Source organism: Fulmarus glacialis, unplaced genomic scaffold, assembly GCF_000690835.1.
Source record: "Fulmarus glacialis isolate BGI_N327 unplaced genomic scaffold, ASM69083v1 scaffold23635, whole genome shotgun sequence".
NCBI classification, from domain to species: domain Eukaryota; kingdom Metazoa; phylum Chordata; class Aves; order Procellariiformes; family Procellariidae; genus Fulmarus; species Fulmarus glacialis.
In genome coordinates this window covers 6,227-26,477 of record NW_009211510.1, presented here as the reverse complement: position 1 = coordinate 26,477, position 20,251 = coordinate 6,227, and the positions used below count along the sequence as shown (strand labels likewise).

The window sequence follows — 20,251 nt, the reverse complement described above, 5'->3', positions numbered from 1 at the left end:
GGGGGCTCCTCACCCTCTGCCTGGATGTTTTCACCCATGGCCTGACCCCAGAAACTGGCCTGGACGTGCTGGCATTTGCTATGGCTTATGGGCTGACCCAGGTGGGCCGCGTAGCAGAAGACTACATCTTGGCCACCTTCCCCAGCGTGGTGGCCACACCAGCCTTTTTGGATCTTCCTGCACACCTTCTCATCCGCCTCCTGCGCTCTGACGGTCTCAATGTCCTCCATGAACTGGAGGCTTTGGAAGCAGCATCCCGGTGGCTTATGGCCAATGGAGATCGCCAAGGAGATCTAGCCAAGGAAGTCCTGTCATCTGTTCGCTTTGCCCTCATGTCCAGCTGGGAGCTGAAGAAGGTCCCATCAGTGTCTGCAGGGGTAGCTGACCCAAAGGTCCTCCATGAGCTCGTGGTAGCAAGTTTGACCCCCATGGCCCAGCTGCCATGCCGGGTACGCTGCTTGCAAGAGGTGCTGGTGGTTTGTGGTGGAGACAAACTGACGGCTAACCTGGCTGCCCGGAAGCCCAGCAGACACCTCTGGTTTGCCCACCGCTACCTCAGTGCTGTCGGGCTGGTGAAGCAGGTGGAGTGGCGAGCACTGGGGCACTTTCCTGATGGTCCACGCTTCCGCCATGCTGTAGCTGTGGTGGGCAACATCCTCTACATCCTGGGTGGAAAGCGCTACTACGGGGTCCATGACACCCTGGCCAGTGTCTACAGGTGAGGGCTACAGAGGACCTAGAGGTGCCGTGTAGCACCAGGACACTGTGGGATCAGAGGAGGTGTTGGTGGAGCTAGAGCTGCCCCATGGCATTGTGGCATTGTAGTTGGTCAAGTGGCCCCAAGGCATTCTGGGATTGGTTGGGTGTAGGACTGGGAGGTGCCCTTCCACTCTGGGATGTTACAGGCTTTTTGGGAGTAGGGCAGGGAGGCTCCTATTTGGAGATGCCCCAGGGCATTATGGGTTTGGTATTGCCCAGAAGGAGGGGATATTCCCATGCAAGGAGACCATGTGGCCCCAAGGCATTATGGGATTGGCTGGTTGTAGGTGGGTTGTTGCCCTCAGCAGTCCCAACATCACCTCATGGCATTTAGGTAACAGGTAGTCTCTTGCCCCTTTATGTTTCAAACCCAGGTATCAGCCTATGGATGATTCCTGGGAGCGCCTGGCCAGCATGACCTGTGGGCGGAGCTACTTTGCCGCTGTGGCACTTGGGGATTTCATCTATGCCCTGGGGGGCAGCTCGGGGGAGCTTTACTGCACAGACACTGTAGAGTGCTATGACCTGGCCAACGACACCTGGAGGTGAGGCTGCTCCACATGGACACCTGCTTTCCTATGCCCTAGCAGCCCCTTGCATTGGCCGGTGGTGCCCATTGAGTGTTTTTTGGGTCACTGAGCCTCCAATGGAGAACGGGCCAAATGGAGTGGCCTTTGGGAGAGGTCTACTGGGTGTTGAGCAACCATGTCCCTTGGAGGTCATTGGGTGTTGGCCAGTGATGCCTATTGGGTGGTGAATAAGTTTTTGGCCAATAGTATTCACTGAGGGTCTGTTGGCCATCTGCCAATAAGACAAATCATTTAAACATCTTGCAGCTATGTTCATTGGGTGCTCTGTTGGGTGTTGGCCAATATTGTCCATTAGGGAGTCCACTGTGGGTTGACCAACGGTGTCTTTTGGGGTCTACAAAGTGTTGAACAGTGATGGCCCTTGGGCATCCATTATGTGTTAGCTGATGCTGCCCACTGGGGCTCATTGGGTGTTGGCCAGCATTGACTGCTGAGTGGTCAATGGAGCCATGCCTCACCCGGGAACTCCTGGGCGGGTGGGCAGTCACCATCCCTGCTTAACCTGCCCTTCACCCTCTCCCTCTCTCCTTGCCCAGGAGGTGCCAGCCCCTGCCGATGGCTCTGTGCGGGCTTGCGGCGTGTGCCCTGGATGGTGCCCTCTACGTGTCAGGGGGTTGTGATGAGGCGTGCCAGTGCCAGGCAGCCATGCTGCGCTACATCCCGGGTGCGCCTGCCACGCTCCTGTCCCCCATGAATGGCCAGCGAGCTGGGCACATCATGGAGGAGGCAGGTGGGCAGCTCTATGTGGCCGGGGGGCTGTGCCAGCGAGATGGGCAGACTGGCTACAGGGACCAGCTGGCCTTTGAGGTCTACAGCCCCAAGCTGGACATCTGGGTTCTCCTCAGCCCCCTGCCCCATGCCCATGTAGTTGGGGGTGCAGCTGTGCTGGGAGGGGAGCTGCTCGTACTGGGAGGGTACAGTCATGAGACCTACCAGGATACTCACTTGATCCATGCCTACCAGCCGGGCACCCGGCGCTGGATCACCCGGGGCACCTTGCCCCATGCCTATACTGACCTCCAGGCTTGTGTCCTCACTGTACCCCCTGCCTTGCGTGGCCCCAACTGCCTTGAGTACCCCTCGAGATCACCTGACACCCCCAATAATACTTAGGGGGGCTTAAAAGCTCTGCACCCCATACTGGGATCCCCAGGTAGCATCCATGGGCATCTCTATGGGACAAAATCCCCTCCCCAGATCCCTTCCCCACAATGGGTTCCTCCTGTGGTTTCCTGCAACCCCCCCACTCCCAGGGTACATGCCCTAGACTGTGGGGACCCCATGGGACACAAAGACTCCCCACACTGCAACCCTGTGCCTCCAGGAATACTCACTCCCCTGCCCTAACCCCTTCACTGGGACTTGGGGAATCCCCCAATTTCCTCTCCCCACTTGGGCTGAATAAAAGTGGCTCCTGAACTGCCCATCTGGGTCTTGTTGTTTCTGCTGGGGAGCCCAGACATCCAGGTGCTTCTTGCAAGGAACAGGAGATGAGCAGGAGACCAATGGCCTGAGTGTCCTGGATGGGGGGTGGTGGGGACCAGAATTGCCTGGATTCCTGGGTCCCCTGGGGAGCAGTGGGTGGAGGTCACTGAGGCTCTTGGTACCTGCTTTCATTGGGCATAGGGGAGGCTGTGTGTGTCTCGGGATTGAAAGGCATCTTGGGGTGCATGGGGGATCCTGAGAGAATAGGAGAGTCCTGGGACACCAGGATTTTGGGGTAGATGGCAGGGTAGATGGGGAGCATGGGGGGTCCTGGGGGCTTTGGGGTTCCTAGGTGGTTCTGGGAGCTCTTGGCTTCCTACAGTGACCTGGAGTGCTTGTTGTGTGGAGAGGTGAGAGATTCCTAGGGAGGACTTGCAAGGAGAGGTGGAGGTAATGGGGATTCTGGGAGATACTGGGGTCCTGGGATGGAATTGAGGGTCCTGGGATGTGTAGGGGAGGGTTGCATGTTCTCATGGCTCCCCAAAACAGTATTTTAGATGTGGTCTAATGAGTGCTGAGCAGAGCGGGATAATCACTTCCCTTGGTCTACTGGTTATGCTCATGTTAACCCAGCCCAAGCTTCTGTTGTTCTCTCTTTGCTGCCAGGGTGCAGTGCTGGGTCTTGTTCACCTTTCTGTCGATCAAGACACACAGGTCCTTTTCTGTAACTCTGCTCCCCAGCCAGTCTGTCCCCCACCGGCATTGTCGTGGCCTTCCTTCCAAGGTACAGGACTTTACATTTGTCCTTGTTGACTTTCATCAGGTTTCTGTCAACCCATTTCTCCAGGGTGAATGGTGCTTCCTGAATGGTAGTCCTGTTGGAAGCATGCAAACTGATCCCTCCCAACTGGTGTCATCTGCCAACATGACAAAAGCACACTTGGTCACCACCTCCTCCTCCACCACCACCATTGATAAAGATGTTAAACAGAAGAGTTTCCAGTACAGCACTGTATAGTACTCCACATGTTACCAGCACCACAGTGGAGTATGATCCATTAACCACTAGCCACTGGTCGTAACCTTCACACCACTTTTTACCTGTCCACTTCTCCAGCCATTCAGAGCTTGATGGCCTAACTTGGATGCCATGACATTGTGAGAGAAGTGTCAAAAGGAAGTCAAAGCTCCTGGAGAGGTGAGAGCTGACGCTTGCTGCCCCACCACAGAGCCTAAGCACAAGAATGTGAGAAACAGCAGTGTTACAAAACACGAAAAGGCATCCTTAATCACCGACATTGCTATATAAGACCAGAAGGGGCTGAAAAATGTCCCAAGATGTAGTAAAAGTGTCTGATAAAGTAAAAAAATCAATGTAAAGAAACAGTTCAAACTGAAGTGATAGGGCTCTCTGGGGTCTCCTCAAGGCCATCCATGTGTCCCTTGGATGCTCTGAGGGTAGCCGAGGTCTCTTGGGCTGTTGCAATTATCTCTAGAGTTGTTCAGAGGGATTCTGGGTCAAATTTGGGGTCTCTGGGGCTGTTCCTGTTGTCCCAGGAAAGAGGAAGAGAGTATGGTGGGGTCAGAGGACAGCACCAACACACAGACAAATGCTTGCTTACAAATGCAGAGCTTGGGTGTCCACAGATGCACTAGCACACGTGAGCTTGACTAGCAGACACACTTGCATAGAAGGATGCGTACCTCAGCTGGTGAAGCACAGGCACACATACCCTTCTGTGGACCAATTAACTAATCGTGCTGACCCACAGTAGCTGGATGATATATTTGGGACAGTTAGAACTGGAACAGCGTTTGAGACTGCAACAGTGATTCATATGATCTAGTCACTGCATTTGTGCACCAGTGCTGGCGGCCTGACATTTGACCCGCGCCAACGACAATGACCCCCTCTGTCTCCTTTTCACACCTCCCAAAATGTTTGGATGATTTCTGCACAGGTGATCACAAAGTTTGGCCAGCCCCTGGACATTTCGTCCTAGTGTGATCCCTTACAAGTTACCTCTGAAGCCTCCCACCCTCCTCCATTTCCAGCCATCCCATGATGGGTCATGCAGAGGCATTGACACCTACTGTTTCCTGAACTTATTACGTGACAGTGGAACATGCAGTGGGATACTTTTCCCATATGATTCAATCCCACAGTGAAGGATCGTACCTTTGGGGCAAAAGTCTGGAAGCTGGTTATAAGTGGACTTTTCCTTTCTATCTTCACTATTCCAAGTACTGAAGACAATTTTGTCACTCACTGTACCATGCCAGCAATATGGGAGATCCAATGAAATGAAACTAGCACCCATTTAAAATTCAGGCAAGGAGAATATTTATTCTGTGATTAACAACCTGGCACTGAGTTGAAAGCATAGCACATCTTTATGTGCATCATTCGAACAGAAGCAGTTGGGACATAGAGTACAAAGTAAGCTCTGCTTTCCCACATTCACCCCGAAACCAGGCAGTGTCAGCCCCAAACTATCACTGACCAGTTTAGGACATCTTCTCCCCCTGCCAAGTACCCAAGTAATTATTTCAGATCTACAAACTTCAAAGTGTGTGAGAGTAATGCTAGGGGAAGGAGCTGGGTGGCTTCCCCCTGGGCAAGCAGATCTTTCCCTTGTAAAACAAGGGTACGTGAAGCAGAGTCACAATCCTCCATCTTTCTCTGAACGTACAGAAGCATTTACAAGGTATTGCCAGCGTATTTCACTCTGACATTACCGATGGCCTTGACACCCCTGTCCAGGCTGTAAGCAGAAGGGGTCCTCAGGGAGCTGAGGTTTGTGACCATCAGCTTCCTGGAGAAGGACTTGAATGAGGCATTCAGAGGACTGTGGTGGATCCACAGCTCCTTCGTGGTGCAGAAGGAGGTACTTGCAGGAGGACTGCGCTGTATCCCCAGGTCTTTAATCGTGCAGTAAGTGACCTCAGGGCACAACTCTACTTCCTTGATGGTACAGAATGTAGGACGCTGGAGGGGGCTTTTGAAGCTGCTGAGATGCATCACAGGGCTTCCTGTTGACTGCCTCCACCTCAGCAGCGGATACTGCACCTCTTCGGTCTGCAAGGACTTGTGCCAGGAGGGCCATCCCACCAGACACATCCATGCCAGCCAGCCTGCTAGAGCCACCATGGTCAGGACCAGCAGAGCCAAGGAGGCCACGTAGAGCACCCAGTGCAATAGGCAGCAATGCCTCAGCACCCACTGCCCCCACTGTGGACTCTCCCTACCTGCCTGCGAGTGCAGCATGGGTACGGCCAGTCCTGGGGTGGAGCACGGGCAGAGGGGGAGAGGTGCGGGTGGAGGGGAAGGTGCAGGCTGGGAGAAGCGTGTGGTGTCCAGGGGAGCTGGCAGCATTGGGGTATGAGTGGAAAGCACGGTGGTGGAGACCACCGGTGTGGTCAATGTCAGAGGAGGAAATGATCTGACAATGGAAGAGGTCTTTAGCGTGGCAGTAGAAGGCACTGCCGTGGAGGTGGTGGAAAACGCACCAGTGGACACCATGAGAGTGGCATAGGTGTTGGTAGTGCTGGCGGCGAGGATGGTTTGGGGACGGCTGCTGGTGCTGGGAGGTCTGGTGCTCACAGTGGTTGGCAGTGAAGTGGTGGAGACGAGGGTGGCGGATCTGTGCGGGGTGCTGGTGGAAGCAGCAATGAGGACAGCGGCAGCACTGGAGGTCTGTGTGGGTGTGACGGTGGGACTGGCTGACGGAGGAGTAGTGGTGCTGGGAGCTCTGGTGCTTGCAGGCATCACAAGCAAAGTGCTTGGGGCGAGGCTGGAGCTACAAGGGGTGCTGAGGGGAGGTCTTGTGGTAGTGAGGGGAGGCCAGGTAACAGCATGGGGCATGGTAGTGTGCTCTTTGGCGATTGGTGGATGAGGGGGGAAGATCATGGTAGCTTTCTCCATCGTTTCTTCCCCATCATCGTATTCACCCTCTTCCTCCTCATCCGCATCCCCCAAGTTGCCGCAGTTGGGCTTGAAGTGGATGATGGGCTTCCGCCAATGCTCAGGGGGGCTGTGGCACAGCACCTTCTCAGGGGCGACCTCCACCTTTGTCTTCTCCAGGCCCCTCTCCGGCTGATAGACGCTGCCATCATTCTGCCAGATCCAGGCCCGCAGGTAGCGCAGGTCGCAGTCGCAATGCCAGGGATTCTCGGTGAGGAAGACGTACGCAAAGAGGTGCCCCTCAGGGAAGAAGTCGGTGGGCAGGGTCTGCAGGCGGTTCCCTGAGAGCCAGAGGGTCTCCAGCTTTTGCAGATCCTGCAGCAGCTCCTTGGGGAGCTCCTCCAGGAGGTTGTCCGAGAGGTCCAAGTACTTGAGTGCCCTCAGCCCCACAAAGGCCTCCGGGGGCAGCGTCCGCAGCCGGTTCCCTCGCAGGTCCAGGTCCTGCAGCCGTGGCACAGCGTGGAAAGCCCCCGGGGCCAGCGTCACCAGTCTGTTGTGGGCCACAGCCAGGTGGGTGAGCGCGGGCAGGCCCTGCAGGGCGGGCAGGGCCCCCAGCGCATTGTGGGAGAGGATCAGCTCCCTCAGGGATGGCAGCAGGGACCCGGTGTGCAGAGTCGCCAGCCCGTTGTCAGCCAGGTCGAGGTCCTGCAGCTGGGTGAGGGGCAGGAAGGCAGCGGTGGAGAGGGATACCAGGCGGTTGGCATTGAGCAGCAGGATGCCCGTGTCCGTGGGCAGGTCTGGGGGCACTGCACTGAGAGCCTGCCCTGTGCAGTTCACCTCCAGGAGGTCCTTGACCTTGTTCATCTCCGACAGGCAGGGCTGGCCTGGGTCAGTAGTGCTGGCTGCGGGCAGCAGGGCCGGAAGGATGAGCGGGAGCAGGGCAAGGACCTGCATGGCCTGGAGGGGAGAGCCGAGAGGTGTGGGCATAGGCAGGCACGCACCTACACGTCAGCTTTCTTCACGCACAAGCACCATTTGCAACAGAGCTGGCATCCCCCGCCAGACCCTCTGGGAGCCCTCTGAGCCCCACAGCTCCTCCCTGGGAGGATGGAAAGGAGAGGTGAGTCCCACACCTACTGCCAGCACTCAGCCTGTGATCTCATCCTTGAAGGGCAGCAGGCTCAGCAAAGAGACACCATCTCTGGCCTTTTGTTCACCTCATCCTCCTCCGTGGGAGGGAGAACCTGATTCACACGCCTCCTCATGGCAGTGCTGCCTCTGCTGGGGTGGCATTGCTGCCCTCACCACTGGAAAAGCAGTGGCTCCGCAGTGTTCACATCCCACACTCACCCCAGCCCAGAAAAGCCGTGTGCTGGAAGAGGCTCCCTGAATATGCTCTTACCCAACGCCAGCTGAGCCCTCTCCTTGATTTGGATTCACAAGGTAGGAGCATGAATCATGTGAAAAGAGATTCCCATGCACAGACGTGGCTACCCCGACTGCCCGACCTCCAAAGGACACTGCTTCCCTGGGACTCACCCATGGACCCTCCAGCGTTTGCTCTCCTGCTGTTTTGCCTCCCTCCTGCCCTAGGACCCGGCGCTGCTCTGGCAACAGTGCCAGTGGCGGGGCTGCCCAGGCTCTCTATCAGCATGCACAGCTGTGGGAAGGGAGCTGTGGCTTCCTGAGCAGCCAAACGCAGCTCCTGTCCTTCAGCACAGCCCTCGCTTTAACTGCACTGCCACACCGTCTCCTTGGAAAAGTCTCAACCAGAGACTGGCTCCATAATTTCTTGCTTCTGTGCAGTAAAGGAGGGAGAGTTGCACCCAGGAGGAGCCCTGGCATGCCCCTTTGCCCCCAGTGCCGTACCTTTTTACATCCTGGGAAAAGGGTCCCTTTTCACACAATGTCTGCACCTTCCTCCTCAGCATGCTCTGGGCTTTGATCCTTAAGGCACCTCAACCTGGGAACCGCAGCCTAGTTGGCATACCAGTGAGAAACAGTTTCTGCACATTACCTCAGCTAGTTGTTTGTGGTGTAGACGAGGGATCCTTTCTTTCTGCCTTGCCAGGAAAAATGGGGATGGCTCTTCTGGAGATATGAGAGACAGCTTTAACATTTACGGGAGAAGCCGCAGCACAGACCAGGCAAGGAGATTAGAAGCAGAGGAAGGAGCTCGGTTTTGCAATTCCTCCTGCTATCTATTTCTGCAGCCGAGCTGTCTCCACTTCCCTGACTCATAGATCGCTGCAGAGCATCTTGGCCTGCAGGGTGGAGGGTCACCAAAAAGCTGCAAGGGGAGATGCTACAGTGGAGGGGAGATATTGGTTTTCTACTGGTTTTCCGTTCCTTGGATTGTGGTGGGTCAACCCCGGCCAGCAGCTAAGCACCCACCAGCCGCTCGCCCACTGCCTTTATAGCAGGATGGCGGGGGGAGAACTGGAAAAGCAAAAATGCAAAAAAACCTTTGTGGGTCAAGATAAAGACAGTTTAATGAATGAAGGAAAGAAAGAGAGAAAAAAAGTGATGCAAAAGCATTCACTCACCGCCTCCCACCAGCAAATCAATGCCCAGCCAGTCCTTGAGCAATGGTACCTTCGAAAAACTCCCTCCCTCCCAGTTTTATTGCTGAGCATGACGCTGCATGGTATGGAATATCCCTCTGGTCCATTGGGGTCAGCTGTCCTTCCTGTGTCCTCTCCCAGCCTCTCCCTCACCCCCAGCCCACTCACTGCAAGGGCATTGTAGTTCCGCTTGTAGTAAGAGGGCTGGAGGCAGCAGCAGAGGCAGAACTTGGGGGGCTGTTTTTGGCTCTGCATCAGTGATTTCCAACAGAAAGCAGGGGATAGGAAGGGAGAGAGCAAATGTAACCCTGGCCTTCTCATAGGATCCCAGGGATTAAGCCTGCATGTGGCTTCCCGTCCTCCACAGCACTACTCCTACCCTTACCTTGGGCCTACAGCATCCCCCATGACACCACCAGTCGTTCTTCCATGCCACGGCCCCACATTCCCAACCCACAGCCCTTATCATTGCTTCTGCCTCTCTGTCTCCCTTTTCCAGGTGAATGAACGCACTAGGACACTTTGAACCTTCAAAAGGTCCTTCACCCCTCCTGCTTCACTCCCTGAAGGAGAAGGAGCAGAAGACCCAAGCAGTCCACTGCCACAAGTCTTGCTGAAGGGGAAGGGGCACACTGTACCAGAGGAAAGGGTGCACAGGTCAGGAGTCATCTGCAGGCACACTCTTCCCATGGCTGGTTATGAGCAGTGAGTAGGAGGCCAGGAGAGATCCTGGGGTCCTGACATCCAGATGGGGAGAGCAAAGGAGCAGGGACGGTGTCTCCTTGCTGAACCTGCTTCTCTCAGGTGAAGGCAAGAGGGAGATGAGGGTTACGTCAGCCATCCTGCTAGCGACGATGTTTTTGCCCCACATTTGCAGTCTACTCTTTCATTTTTGTCCTAGGTTCACCTTTTTATCCTGCCCATCAGCTTCCTCCCCTGCTCCAGAGCCTGTTCCCACACCCTGAGGGTCAATCTCCCATGAGGTTGTTACCCCAACCTTGATTTCACCCACAGACTGTTTCAAGTGGATGTTTGGAGGGAACAAGGTGATCCAGGCTGCTTCCACTTCCTTTAGCACCTCACCAACACCGTATGTGACTCTGGGAAACAGGAAGGAGATCATGAGGTGATGGTGCCTGAGGGTCATAGCGACATGCAACTGCATTGCCCCTGCTTGAGACGCACGGTGCTGCTGCTCCAGTGCAGAAAGCAGGATCTGTAGCTTCACCTTCCCACCAGCCTTCTTTAGGGACACGAACATCTAACCACTCTTCAGAGCCCTGGCAGCAGATGCCACCCTCATGCTGCCTGTCCCTGTAGACTTGTGACACTGTTCACAGGAGGCTTTGGAGCGCTCTGTCACTGGGTCCTTCGACAAGCCCCTCAGCTACTGCAGGCCTCACAGCTGATTTGGCATCTGCTGCATTGTGTGGATTTGTGCACAGCAAGGAACAAAGCTGACACGCGACTACCAACCTCTGGGAGCATTACTCCTGGGGGCTGGGCAGGCCTGGAGAGAAAGGTGCCCTAATAGCATCTCTGAGCTCCGGGCTCCTCCATGGTGGGAGGATGGAGCTGCCCTGGGCTAAGCATGAACAGACCTACCCTGGCACACACGCAAGTGCATTCTCTTTCATTTCTAAGAAGCCCATGAATTCAGCAGTAATGGTGAAGCCTGCCCTTGGGAAGGTCCACGCTTGCTGGATTTCAGTTGAATGGAGGATCTGGTGCAAAAGCATGTCTGGCCTCAGAGGAAGCACATACTTCTATCCTCCCCTTGCAGGTAGCAGTTTCCACTACAGCAAAATAATCTGGAGTTGCCCAAAAACATGCCTCAATATGAGATGCCCTTCTTCAGATGAATTTTTGGTTTCTCCAGCTTCGTTTCAGCCCACATGGGACATTCTGAGCCTGCTCCAGGCTCCTCAGCACTGTAAGCAAAAGCAGCTTTTCCTCCCCCAGAATGAGCAACCAAAAGTAGGATCCATCTCACAGTGTTAGATGTCTCCTGGTCACAGGTGAGCTTGTCACCTGGGCTTGTGCTGCAGGCAGGTGTGGGGACAAGAACAGCCATGGACCGATCCCACTGACATGCCTTCATTGTCTCCTGCAAGATGCGGTGAACCATTTTCTCAAAAGTGCCTGCAACTCTCCACAGGCTAAAAGGAGATGGAGACAATGCCTCACACACAGACATTTGGTGCTGACACACATACAGATAAATCCCACTGAAGTAACTTTATTCTGTACATTTAAAAAGTGATCCCTGTTGCGGGAGTATCTTTTCAGTTGAAGTGTTGTTCAAAGGGTAGAGAGCAAGGATAAAAGGTGACAGTAACTAGTTGCACTTGGAAAAACTCTGACCAAACATAACGGGTTAATTCTTCCCCTTGAGAGAGGTGCAGCACTGGGACAGAGGTCCAGAGAGGTAACGAGATCTCCACCCTTGGAGTTCCTACACAATTCAGCTGAACAAGGTCCAAAGACACCTAAACCAGCTTTGAGGTTAGCCCTGCTGTGAGCAGGTGGTTGCAACAGAAACCTCCACAAGTTCCTTCCAACCTAAATCCTTCTGTGAGTCTGAACTCCTGAGGTCCCCTAAAAAAGCTTTCTCTTACTCCCTCCCCTTACTCAGGGCCACATTTTGAGCCACGTCCCAGGACCCAGCCAGACCCAAGGGTGGACTCTCATCCCCTCGAATGATGCCAGTGGAAATGTGAAGATAGGAATCTCCTCGTCAACACTGAAAAATGCCACCCGTCCCTCTTCATAATCCAGAGAGACCCGGATCCGCCTGGGAGTCTGGATTTCAGGAAGGAGAGTACGATTAGGGGATGTGAGAGCTTGGAAATGCCCTGCCCACTGCCCCACTGCCCAGATGCCCTCCTCCGGTTTAAACTCAATCTCGCCCTTCCTTTTCACATCTTCTCTAGAGACCCCCACAGTCCATCCTCCTCCATCCACTGCCTCCACCTCCCAGTAGCATCTCCCTGAGGTGAAGCCTTCACGGCCCAGCACGCAGCGCCACGGGTTAAATCTCTCAGGGATGTCGGGGATGTCCTGCCGCGTGTCTTCTCGTTTCACACTTTTGCAGTCGTCAGACAGGACAAGGTCGCAGTGGGCTGTGTCTGGATCCAGAACCACGTTCACTGCAGGAGAGATGGAGTCAACACATCAGGGCAGAGCTCACCCCAGGAGAGATTCTTTGCTGGGGCTGCATAAGGAAGAAGAAAAAGGGTGCAAGCAATAGCTGGCAGACTGTGGCATGGGAAGCTGCACAACAAGCTGCAAGCTGTAACAATATTAGTGCAAGGAACAGAAAATGAAGCAGAGAGATGACATCGAGCAGAAAGCGAAGAGGATTGGCTGAAGAAGTCCCCACGTCTCTAAAACGCGGCCAGCACTGCTCAGAGGACCAGGACCCTCCCGATTTGCCTGTAACTGGGGCATGCACCAAACGAACAAGGAGTCCAAGTGTTACACTTCCTCCCGTAAACTGAGGGTTGGCAGAAGCATTCCTGGTCCCACCAGCATAACTGTGGGAGGGGAACTTCCAGGAAGGGAGATTAAAGCAAAGAAGATGATTCAGCATCCTGAAAAACCAGACTTTAATTACCTTCTTCTATAGGCACTGCATATCTTCTCCATGCTTTGAAAAAAACAAACAAAACATAAAAAACCCACAGATGAGAGGTAATCTGAACACACTTGTACTGGATTAGCTCAGGATAATGATATGCCAGTGTAGTTGCACATTTTCTGAATTGTTGCTATATCTGTGAAAGTCATCTCACAGCACGTAGCTTCAAAACTTCAATGTCTAGCTACATGAAAGGGCTCCATCCATTTTCTACAAATATAATCACGCTGCCTGTCCTGATTCAGATATATATTTATGGTCTGTTTGTACTTTCTTTGAAAACTGAAAGAATTTTCTTCTTTGTATAGAAGGATTACAGGGAATAGCTTAAAAACACATAAAGAACACATTTCTGAAATGAGTTCAGTATTTGCTACCTCTTTGTTTCCCAAACGGAAAAACAAACCCAGGGCATACATGCAAAACCCAGATGAGAAAATGGCCCAACTGAAAAGTCTCCTACGTAGGAAGGAAAACGATACTCACCAAGTTCTTCAGCTTGCTTCTCTGAAAAAGCAGATAGATCAGTACAAAGGGGTTGTGGGATATTGATTTGGATACAGCCTCTCCTGTAACTGCCTGCACGTGCGGGAGGGCGGGTTTCTGCCAACGCTTGGCAATGCAAAGCCCTCTCCCACCCCCAGCCTGGAGCTCTGCTCTGCAGGTGGTGGGGCAGGTTGTCCTGCTCAAATCTGAGGCAGGAAAAGGTCTCTGGGAGGTCCCTCACCTGCAAGGGGACCTGTTGCAGGCCACTCTCACCCTGCCTGCACCACCGCTGCAGTCATCCACCCCCAACCCCAGACACCATCTTCAATTATCTTTAATTCTCAAATTCACTCTCTCCTTTTTCCCCCATCCCCCAACCACTTTTTGGTTCACTTCACACTTTAAAAATGAAAATGAAGAAAAAAACCCCACCACCCTATACAGACTCTGTAAAAAGTCCTTTGTAAGGAAGAAAAGGAGACTCACCGATTTCTGCATCACAGTTCCCTGAACAACAAAGAGAAACACACACAAGTTACTATTTGACACAGTCCCTTCCCTGGGACCCCAGCTAAAGGACCATATAGGTGAGGAGAAGCTGTGATGAAGGGAGCAGATGTGCTGATTTATACTCTGATTGCAAGGATGCTCATGATTCCTGAGTGAGCTGACCTGTATTTATTTTCCCCATCATTTATTTCCCGCTGCATTAGCACCAATTTAGCAAGAGCTCATTTTTAATAGCCAAAGGACTATTTCTTGGCAATTCTATGAGCTGCAAGCAAGACAAACAAAAATATATGCCCTCTTCAAGTGTTTTTGGGTTTTTTTTTTCATTTCTTGGTCATCAAACAATCTACATTTTTATAAGAAAATTCTCAACAGCTTAGGTTTCCATAATCTTCCCCTAAAAGACAGTAACTTTTCAGTACTATTTCACTACTTAAATTAAAATGAGAGTGTTAAAAAGCATTGACAGTCACTCAGGGAAAAAGTCCTAATGACTTTTCAGAGTGAATTTTCACACTGTTAGGGGGTCAGGGGAGAGGGAAGTAAAGTATCTGCCTAAAAAGAACATTCAGACAGAATGAGAGGATGAATAAAAAAGTCTGAAAGTTTTCACAGAAGATTTCACCAGGAAGACGGAGAGCGAGACTTACGCAGTGCTGCCTCTTGCGTTGCTGAAAAGCAAAACCAGAACAGAGCATCATCACCAAAGCCGATTCCTTTTTCCCCGATACACTTGTTGGGGTGGGGAGGAGGCTGAAATTGCTCACGATGGAAAAGCTCCAGCCCAGGAGCTCCTCAAGACCTTTCTTCTCAGGACTTTTGGAGATCCTGCCCACCCTCCCTGAACCCAGCTTGGGCAGAGGCCAGTGCTGTGTTGCTGGAGACCTGAGCAAGGGCTCCAGCTCCAGGGCAGCGGTGAACAGGCAGGTTTGCATTGACAAGGGAAGAGCATGGGTTAAATTTCACCTTCAGTGCCACCTAACCATCCTGCCCGTGTGTTTTTTTAGTGCTGAGACAAAGCTGAGGCCCCTGCAAAATGAAATGTGCTTCCTCCAGCTTTGGGAAGAACCTTGAGTGCCCTTTGAAAAGCAAAGTTCACTGTTGGTATATCTGTTCGTGCTTTCTTTGATTCTGCAATGATCTTCCTTAAAATTACAACATCATTTCATAATTTCATCATTTCATAAACTAATTTCACAGTTTTCTATAGCCGCTAGCCAAACCATTTTCTTCCCCCATGTCCCCCCAGAAATGTGCCCCATGAATTCTTCCATTTGAGGAAATACTCCAATTTCCGGAAAATGGAAAGTAAAGCTTACCTATTTTTTTCTCATGCTTTCCTACGAAGGAAATAAAGAAATATAAATAATTTAAGTAATCATCCCTTCCAAAGAGCACTGATTAAACCACAGTAGGAGTTACAGCCACTTGCAAGCAGAAAGGCTGCGGGGTCTGGAGGTGCTGCAGTGCCTGCATGACACACCAGCTCCGTCTCTTTTGGTAAGAAATAGAGGATTTCAGTTTCCTTTATCCTCTGTATTATTTACCCCCAGAGAGGTCTTTCAGAAGGAAAGGAAGCCCTGCCAGGCCCCCAAAAGTGCAGGGCCAAGCAAATTATTGCTCCATTTTTGTGGGCAGAATCCACCCTTGGCTGGGGCAGAAGAACGGCTGGCTCACGCTGCTTTAATGCCCACTTCCTTCTTAGCTAGCCTTTTTGTTGGAGAAAGAACCTTTCTTTTCTTGTCAGAAATTAAATTCCTCGGTCTTTAAATTCCCTGGCACGGTACATGTGTCCGAGACACTGAGACAAGACTGCGGGACCGTCCCGGCATTTCTCAAACCCGTTCTGTCAAAACCAGAGGTGGCTGAATAGGACAGCCGCCCAGCGCCCTTCCCCAAACACTGTGCCAGGATGATACCTTTAATTTTAAATAGATAAACAGCGATAATAAGGAGAGCGACCACAGCAACCAGGACTACGCCCAGGGCGGTCATCCAAGGGTGGGCGTTTTGGAAAAACGGATCTGAAAAATAAAATCCCCAAAGGGGTTAGGTTACTCTGCAAGCAGCAACAGGAAGTAGACTATTTCTATTTCATACAAGCTCATCCTAAGCAGGTCTGAATCCCATCAAGGGTGAAAATCAGCTTCTGACTGTACTCCACAAACCAACGGATAATAATATTAAAAAAAAAAATCTGTTTTGGCAATTTAGCACTTGTCTGAGGCTGACGACGTTTTGCCAGCATACATTGTGGGGCATTTTTAAAGGGAAAATGGACTTCTAACCAAATTATTTCTATTTAAACCATGTTTTCTTTTCCTTTGGAAAAAAAAAAAAAAATTTTCATTAGGCAACATAGGATCAGAAATAGGGTAACATATGCATCATCAGCAACACTCCAGTGCAGAGCAGTATCACCAGGAGAAAGGTACGGGCGCCCTGGGTAAAGAAAGTCTCCCAAAGTTGTTCATTCCCAAAGTAAAAAAGGAACAGGACGCCGCTCAGAAGCACATGATACTGCGGTGCAGTTTGATGTATGGTTAGTCCAGTTCACCACTGCATCTCTGTTCTGATATATTCCCCACCTCAAAACAATCTTCCAGTAAAAAAGGAGCTTTTCTGTGTGACAAGGAAAAAATAAAAATATATTCAATATATGCAGATGCTAAAATGGGACACGATGATTTATTTCTCATACCAAACCAGTAGAAAAGGATTTCACAGCAGGTGAGACTAAGGGCTCGGGTTGGTTTCTCCTTTTTTGTTTGATTCCAGTATTATAAATGCTAGTATTTAACCCAAGTGTCTATAGAAACACTGCTACAACGAGGATTGTATTTTTTTCCCCCTAAACCTGCACTTCAAGACAGAACTGGTGAATTTTGGCAGCACACCTGCACAAGCGCTGCCAAAAGCCACAGCTGTTTGCACACACAGTGTGCAAAATACACTTGATGCGCTGAACACACAGCCCGCGAAATGCACCTGAGATTTTTTGCCGGCGGCGTGCTCCGAGCACAATGTTCCCATCGGACACATTAACTCGTCCTCTGCTCACCTGATATGTAAAAAGCTGATCCCTGTTCTTGGCTGTGCAGGGCGTGTCGGACCAAGCAGGAGAGTTTCTGGTTCATGGCCCTGGTGAGGATTATGCTGCTTTCCACTGCAAAGAGGCCTCTCTTGTCCCGGGTAACGCTTTCCGAGAGGGATGGGAGATGCTGCCCATGGGGATCTTGCCACAGCACCTGCGGCTGCGGGTACCAGCCGGCCGAGCGACAGGCCACCTGGATCCCCCCATCCTGGTAGCGCTCCAGCGCGATGAGCGGGGCAGAGCCGCTGGCTGCAGGAAAACAGAGACCCCCGGGTGATCCTGCAGGATGCTGGATATCGGGGGAATAAGGTGGCCTGGCTCTTCGTCTCCCTGACAGGAAGGGATGAACTTTGACATAGACAAATCCCAGGGTTTTTTTTAAGACAAGCGTCACCTGGAGTCAGGACATTTCTTGCAGTCTTTTTCACGTAACTCAAAGATCTGCTCTGGAGGCTACTACTGCAGCAAAATAATCTGCATATTAAAATATAAAAGCACGAACCAAAACATTCTTACTATATTACCCAATGCCAAGTTTTTTCTTACACCCACTTATATGAAGAAAACAATATCAAGAACACTTCTGAAGTAGGCAGCATATCTCACGAGCTCCTTTTGGCCACTCGGTAGGCAATTTTACCTCCCTGAGACATTCCTGGTATTTTCAACTGCGGGACTTAATAAAACCCTATTTCCAAAGCAACCACCTGAAATTGCTGCTGGGAAGAAGGACAGGGAAGAAGAGCGCTGGCTACGAGCAAGTAAATTAGAGGTACCAGGGACATGGACTACAGACCTGTCACCTTCAGCTCCACCACAGCCTCGTCGTAATCCGAGTCACGGTGAACAAAGCAGGTGTAATTCCCTCTGTCAGACAGTTGGACATGGAAAATTTTCAAGTCCACGCTGCCTTTGGTGAGGCTGTCCTTCAGCAACTCAGTGCGCCCTTGGTATTGAAGCATCTGCTCCCCGTACTGGTCCTGGCCCCCCTTATAGCGATGCACAAAGGGCGAGAAGTGTTCCCGAAACCAGATCACCTCTGTGTCCTGCGCGCTCTGCTCTGGGGAGAAGCGGCAAGGCAACACCACATCCTCGCCCATGGCCACGGTGATGGGGCCGGGGGGTCCCGTCACATTGAGCGGCGCTGGAAGAAACCCCCGGAGGAAGAAGAAATAACTGTGAGTTTGCTGTGGTGACTGAGCTTGGAAAACCAGCAGATGCTGCTCTGCGCAGTTCGTGTGCTGCCGTGCCGTGCCATGCCATGGCTTTGGGAGCGTAACTGCGCTGGGGGAGACGAGGCATTGAGGGGAGGGTTGGGAGAGGGACCCCTGCCATGCAGCATGGTGGGTGGGCTGGGGCCAGGCCACTGCCTGTTCCTCTGCTTCCCTGTCCTGCGCTGCCCTGAAAATTCTTCAAATCCCTAAGAGATGATTTGTTCTCAAGGGGACAAGTGCTGCCCATGCTGCTCAGCGTGGGGAGAAAGCACGATAAAGAAGGAAGGAAGTGGCTGGAAGGTTTCTGGGTGGTTGGGTGGAGAAAGCAGACAACTTGCGTACAAATAAAACTCAAACATCCTCAGCTATTCACACCTAAAAAAAATGTCTCAGGTGTCCAGGCATCTTTGGAAATTTAAAAAAAAGCTTATTAATAAGCTGGCCACTCAACTCACACAGAAGAGGTTTCTGGTTGAAGGAAAACAAAAGCAAATCAACTTTTTTTTGGCAAGGTAACTTTCAAGTCAACTGTTGTGCTGCATCCTTTTGCCAGGGCTACCTTAAAGAAGCTGCTTCAGGTCAACAATCTAACAGAAAAAGAGCCCAGAATATTTTTTAAAAGATTTTTGTTGTTGTTGTTTTTTCCCTTTATTGAATTGGTTCTGCAAAGGGTCCAGTGCACTCTGGACACAGCCCAGTAGAGCGAGGACATGCCAGGAATGTGCTGGGAACAGGGAAAGTGGGGAGGAAAATGGCAGCAAACTATAATCAACTCATCGGCATCATCTAATCTCCACTTGAGTTCAGCGAGGCTGTGCGAATGCCTGTGCTGACATGGCCGAAGGAATAAACCAGGATCCAGAGGGATGCTGGCGCTCTCAGAAGTGGGCAAGGTTTATGGCAAAGGGCCTGACTCTGCTCTGTGCTCTGCCATTCATGGGGAGTATCTGCACTGGCAGCTGGGAAGATAATTCAGGCTGGAAGCAATGCCACAGGGATCAGCAAGAACCAGGGGGGATCCTTACCTGACTGCAGCTCGTGAACTTGGAAAACTAAACCATAAATGATAAAAGCCGGCAGAGAGCAGTGGAGGCGGAAACTGGAGAGCATTCTCTTCACTGCTGCACAACCTGGAGACAAGGAGGACAGGGAAAGGGCAAAAGGCAGGAGAAACAAGAGAATAAAAAAAAAAGGCAGAATTCACTTTTAAAGGGGTTTATTGCTGATTGCAGCCCCTTTTTATAATGTCTAGGGAAGAGCCTCAGATGCCGAAGGTTGAAATCGATTTTCCATCATCAGCCTGACTTTTCTACGCGCTTCACATACAAAGTACCGGACTGGTATAAAAAGTTGTAGGAATTTCCCATGGGGAAACAAAGGACAAGCTGCAACATCCCCTCTAATTCCATGAAAAAGTGGCAGTTGTTTTAATACGGAGCCCTTGCTTTTCTTATCCAGCCCTAAGAAGGAATGGAAAGGCGCAGGATGAGAAGGAGAAACCCAGACTGAATGCACGTGGAGCTGGGGCCACACGCTCCTCCTCTGGGACAAATCTGGGACTCGGTAGCACGTCCCCTGCCACTGCACCAAGGGCGGGAGGTCTCAGACCAGGGAAAGCAAAATAACCAAAACACTAATTCAACACCCAGCGAAGACGGGACCTGGCCCTGCTCTGAACCCCCCTGAACCCTCTTATCACTCGCTGACTTAGTCCCGGTTTTGTTAAAGAGCTTCGAAAACCATGACCAATTTTGGCAGATGGCAGAAAGCTATTTCAATCTGCAGTTTTCTGAGAGATCCCACGTACCTGGAGGCCCTGAACTCTTTCATGGGCTCTGGGCCAGGGCAGGAGCTGCTCCGCCGTCACCCGGTGTGTCCAGAGGGGTCACCCCGATCCGAGCTAAGCATTTCCCTGTCTGAAAATCAAACAAAAACGTCACTCTGCATCCCAGCCTGCCACCCGCTTCCTCCTGCACTGCCTCTGCTCAAAAATGAAAGTAGCTGAGTGATTTCGGGTTTTTTTGGCAATGCTTTTGCTCCGGAAATGCTGTTCTGGCAACGTCTC

At 51.7% G+C, this 20,251-nt stretch overlaps 3 protein-coding genes across 3 annotated transcripts in view; 1 reads left to right on the top strand and 2 right to left on the bottom strand.

The window, feature by feature from the left end:
* KLHL33 (kelch-like family member 33) overlaps positions 1 to 2,462 on the top strand; it is a 3,806-nt gene extending 1,344 nt beyond the window's left edge. Inside the window, exons 3-5 of the mRNA XM_009577575.1 lie at positions 52 to 718; positions 1,134 to 1,304; positions 1,886 to 2,462. Of these exons, the coding sequence (XP_009575870.1) occupies positions 52 to 718; positions 1,134 to 1,304; positions 1,886 to 2,462 (1,415 nt within the window). The remainder of the gene's footprint in view (positions 1 to 51; positions 719 to 1,133; positions 1,305 to 1,885) is intronic.
* Positions 2,463 to 5,475: 3,013 nt separating this feature from the next.
* On the bottom strand, positions 5,476 to 7,632 carry GP1BA (glycoprotein Ib (platelet), alpha polypeptide). Its single transcript, XM_009577572.1, has one exon. The coding sequence runs from the start codon at positions 7,630 to 7,632 to the stop codon at positions 5,476 to 5,478; it is 2,157 nt and encodes a 718-aa protein (XP_009575867.1).
* A 4,241-nt stretch (positions 7,633 to 11,873) lies between these two features.
* Positions 11,874 to 20,251, bottom strand: part of LOC104076646 (butyrophilin subfamily 1 member A1-like) — a 10,034-nt gene continuing 1,656 nt past the window's right edge. Inside the window, exons 2-11 of the mRNA XM_009577574.1 lie at positions 19,212 to 19,316; positions 17,769 to 18,116; positions 16,940 to 17,221; positions 15,798 to 15,902; positions 15,205 to 15,218; positions 14,504 to 14,549; positions 13,855 to 13,875; positions 13,369 to 13,389; positions 12,859 to 12,891; positions 11,874 to 12,391 (exon numbers count right to left, since the gene is read on the bottom strand). Of these exons, the coding sequence (XP_009575869.1) occupies positions 11,874 to 12,391; positions 12,859 to 12,891; positions 13,369 to 13,389; positions 13,855 to 13,875; positions 14,504 to 14,549; positions 15,205 to 15,218; positions 15,798 to 15,902; positions 16,940 to 17,221; positions 17,769 to 18,116; positions 19,212 to 19,316 (1,493 nt within the window). The remainder of the gene's footprint in view (positions 12,392 to 12,858; positions 12,892 to 13,368; positions 13,390 to 13,854; positions 13,876 to 14,503; positions 14,550 to 15,204; positions 15,219 to 15,797; positions 15,903 to 16,939; positions 17,222 to 17,768; positions 18,117 to 19,211; positions 19,317 to 20,251) is intronic.

Excerpts from the sequence above, each read along its gene's own strand:
- GP1BA (XM_009577572.1), bottom strand. The coding sequence starts at position 7,632 with ATGCAGGTCCTTGCCCTGCTCCCGCTCATCCTTCCGGCCCTGCTGCCC.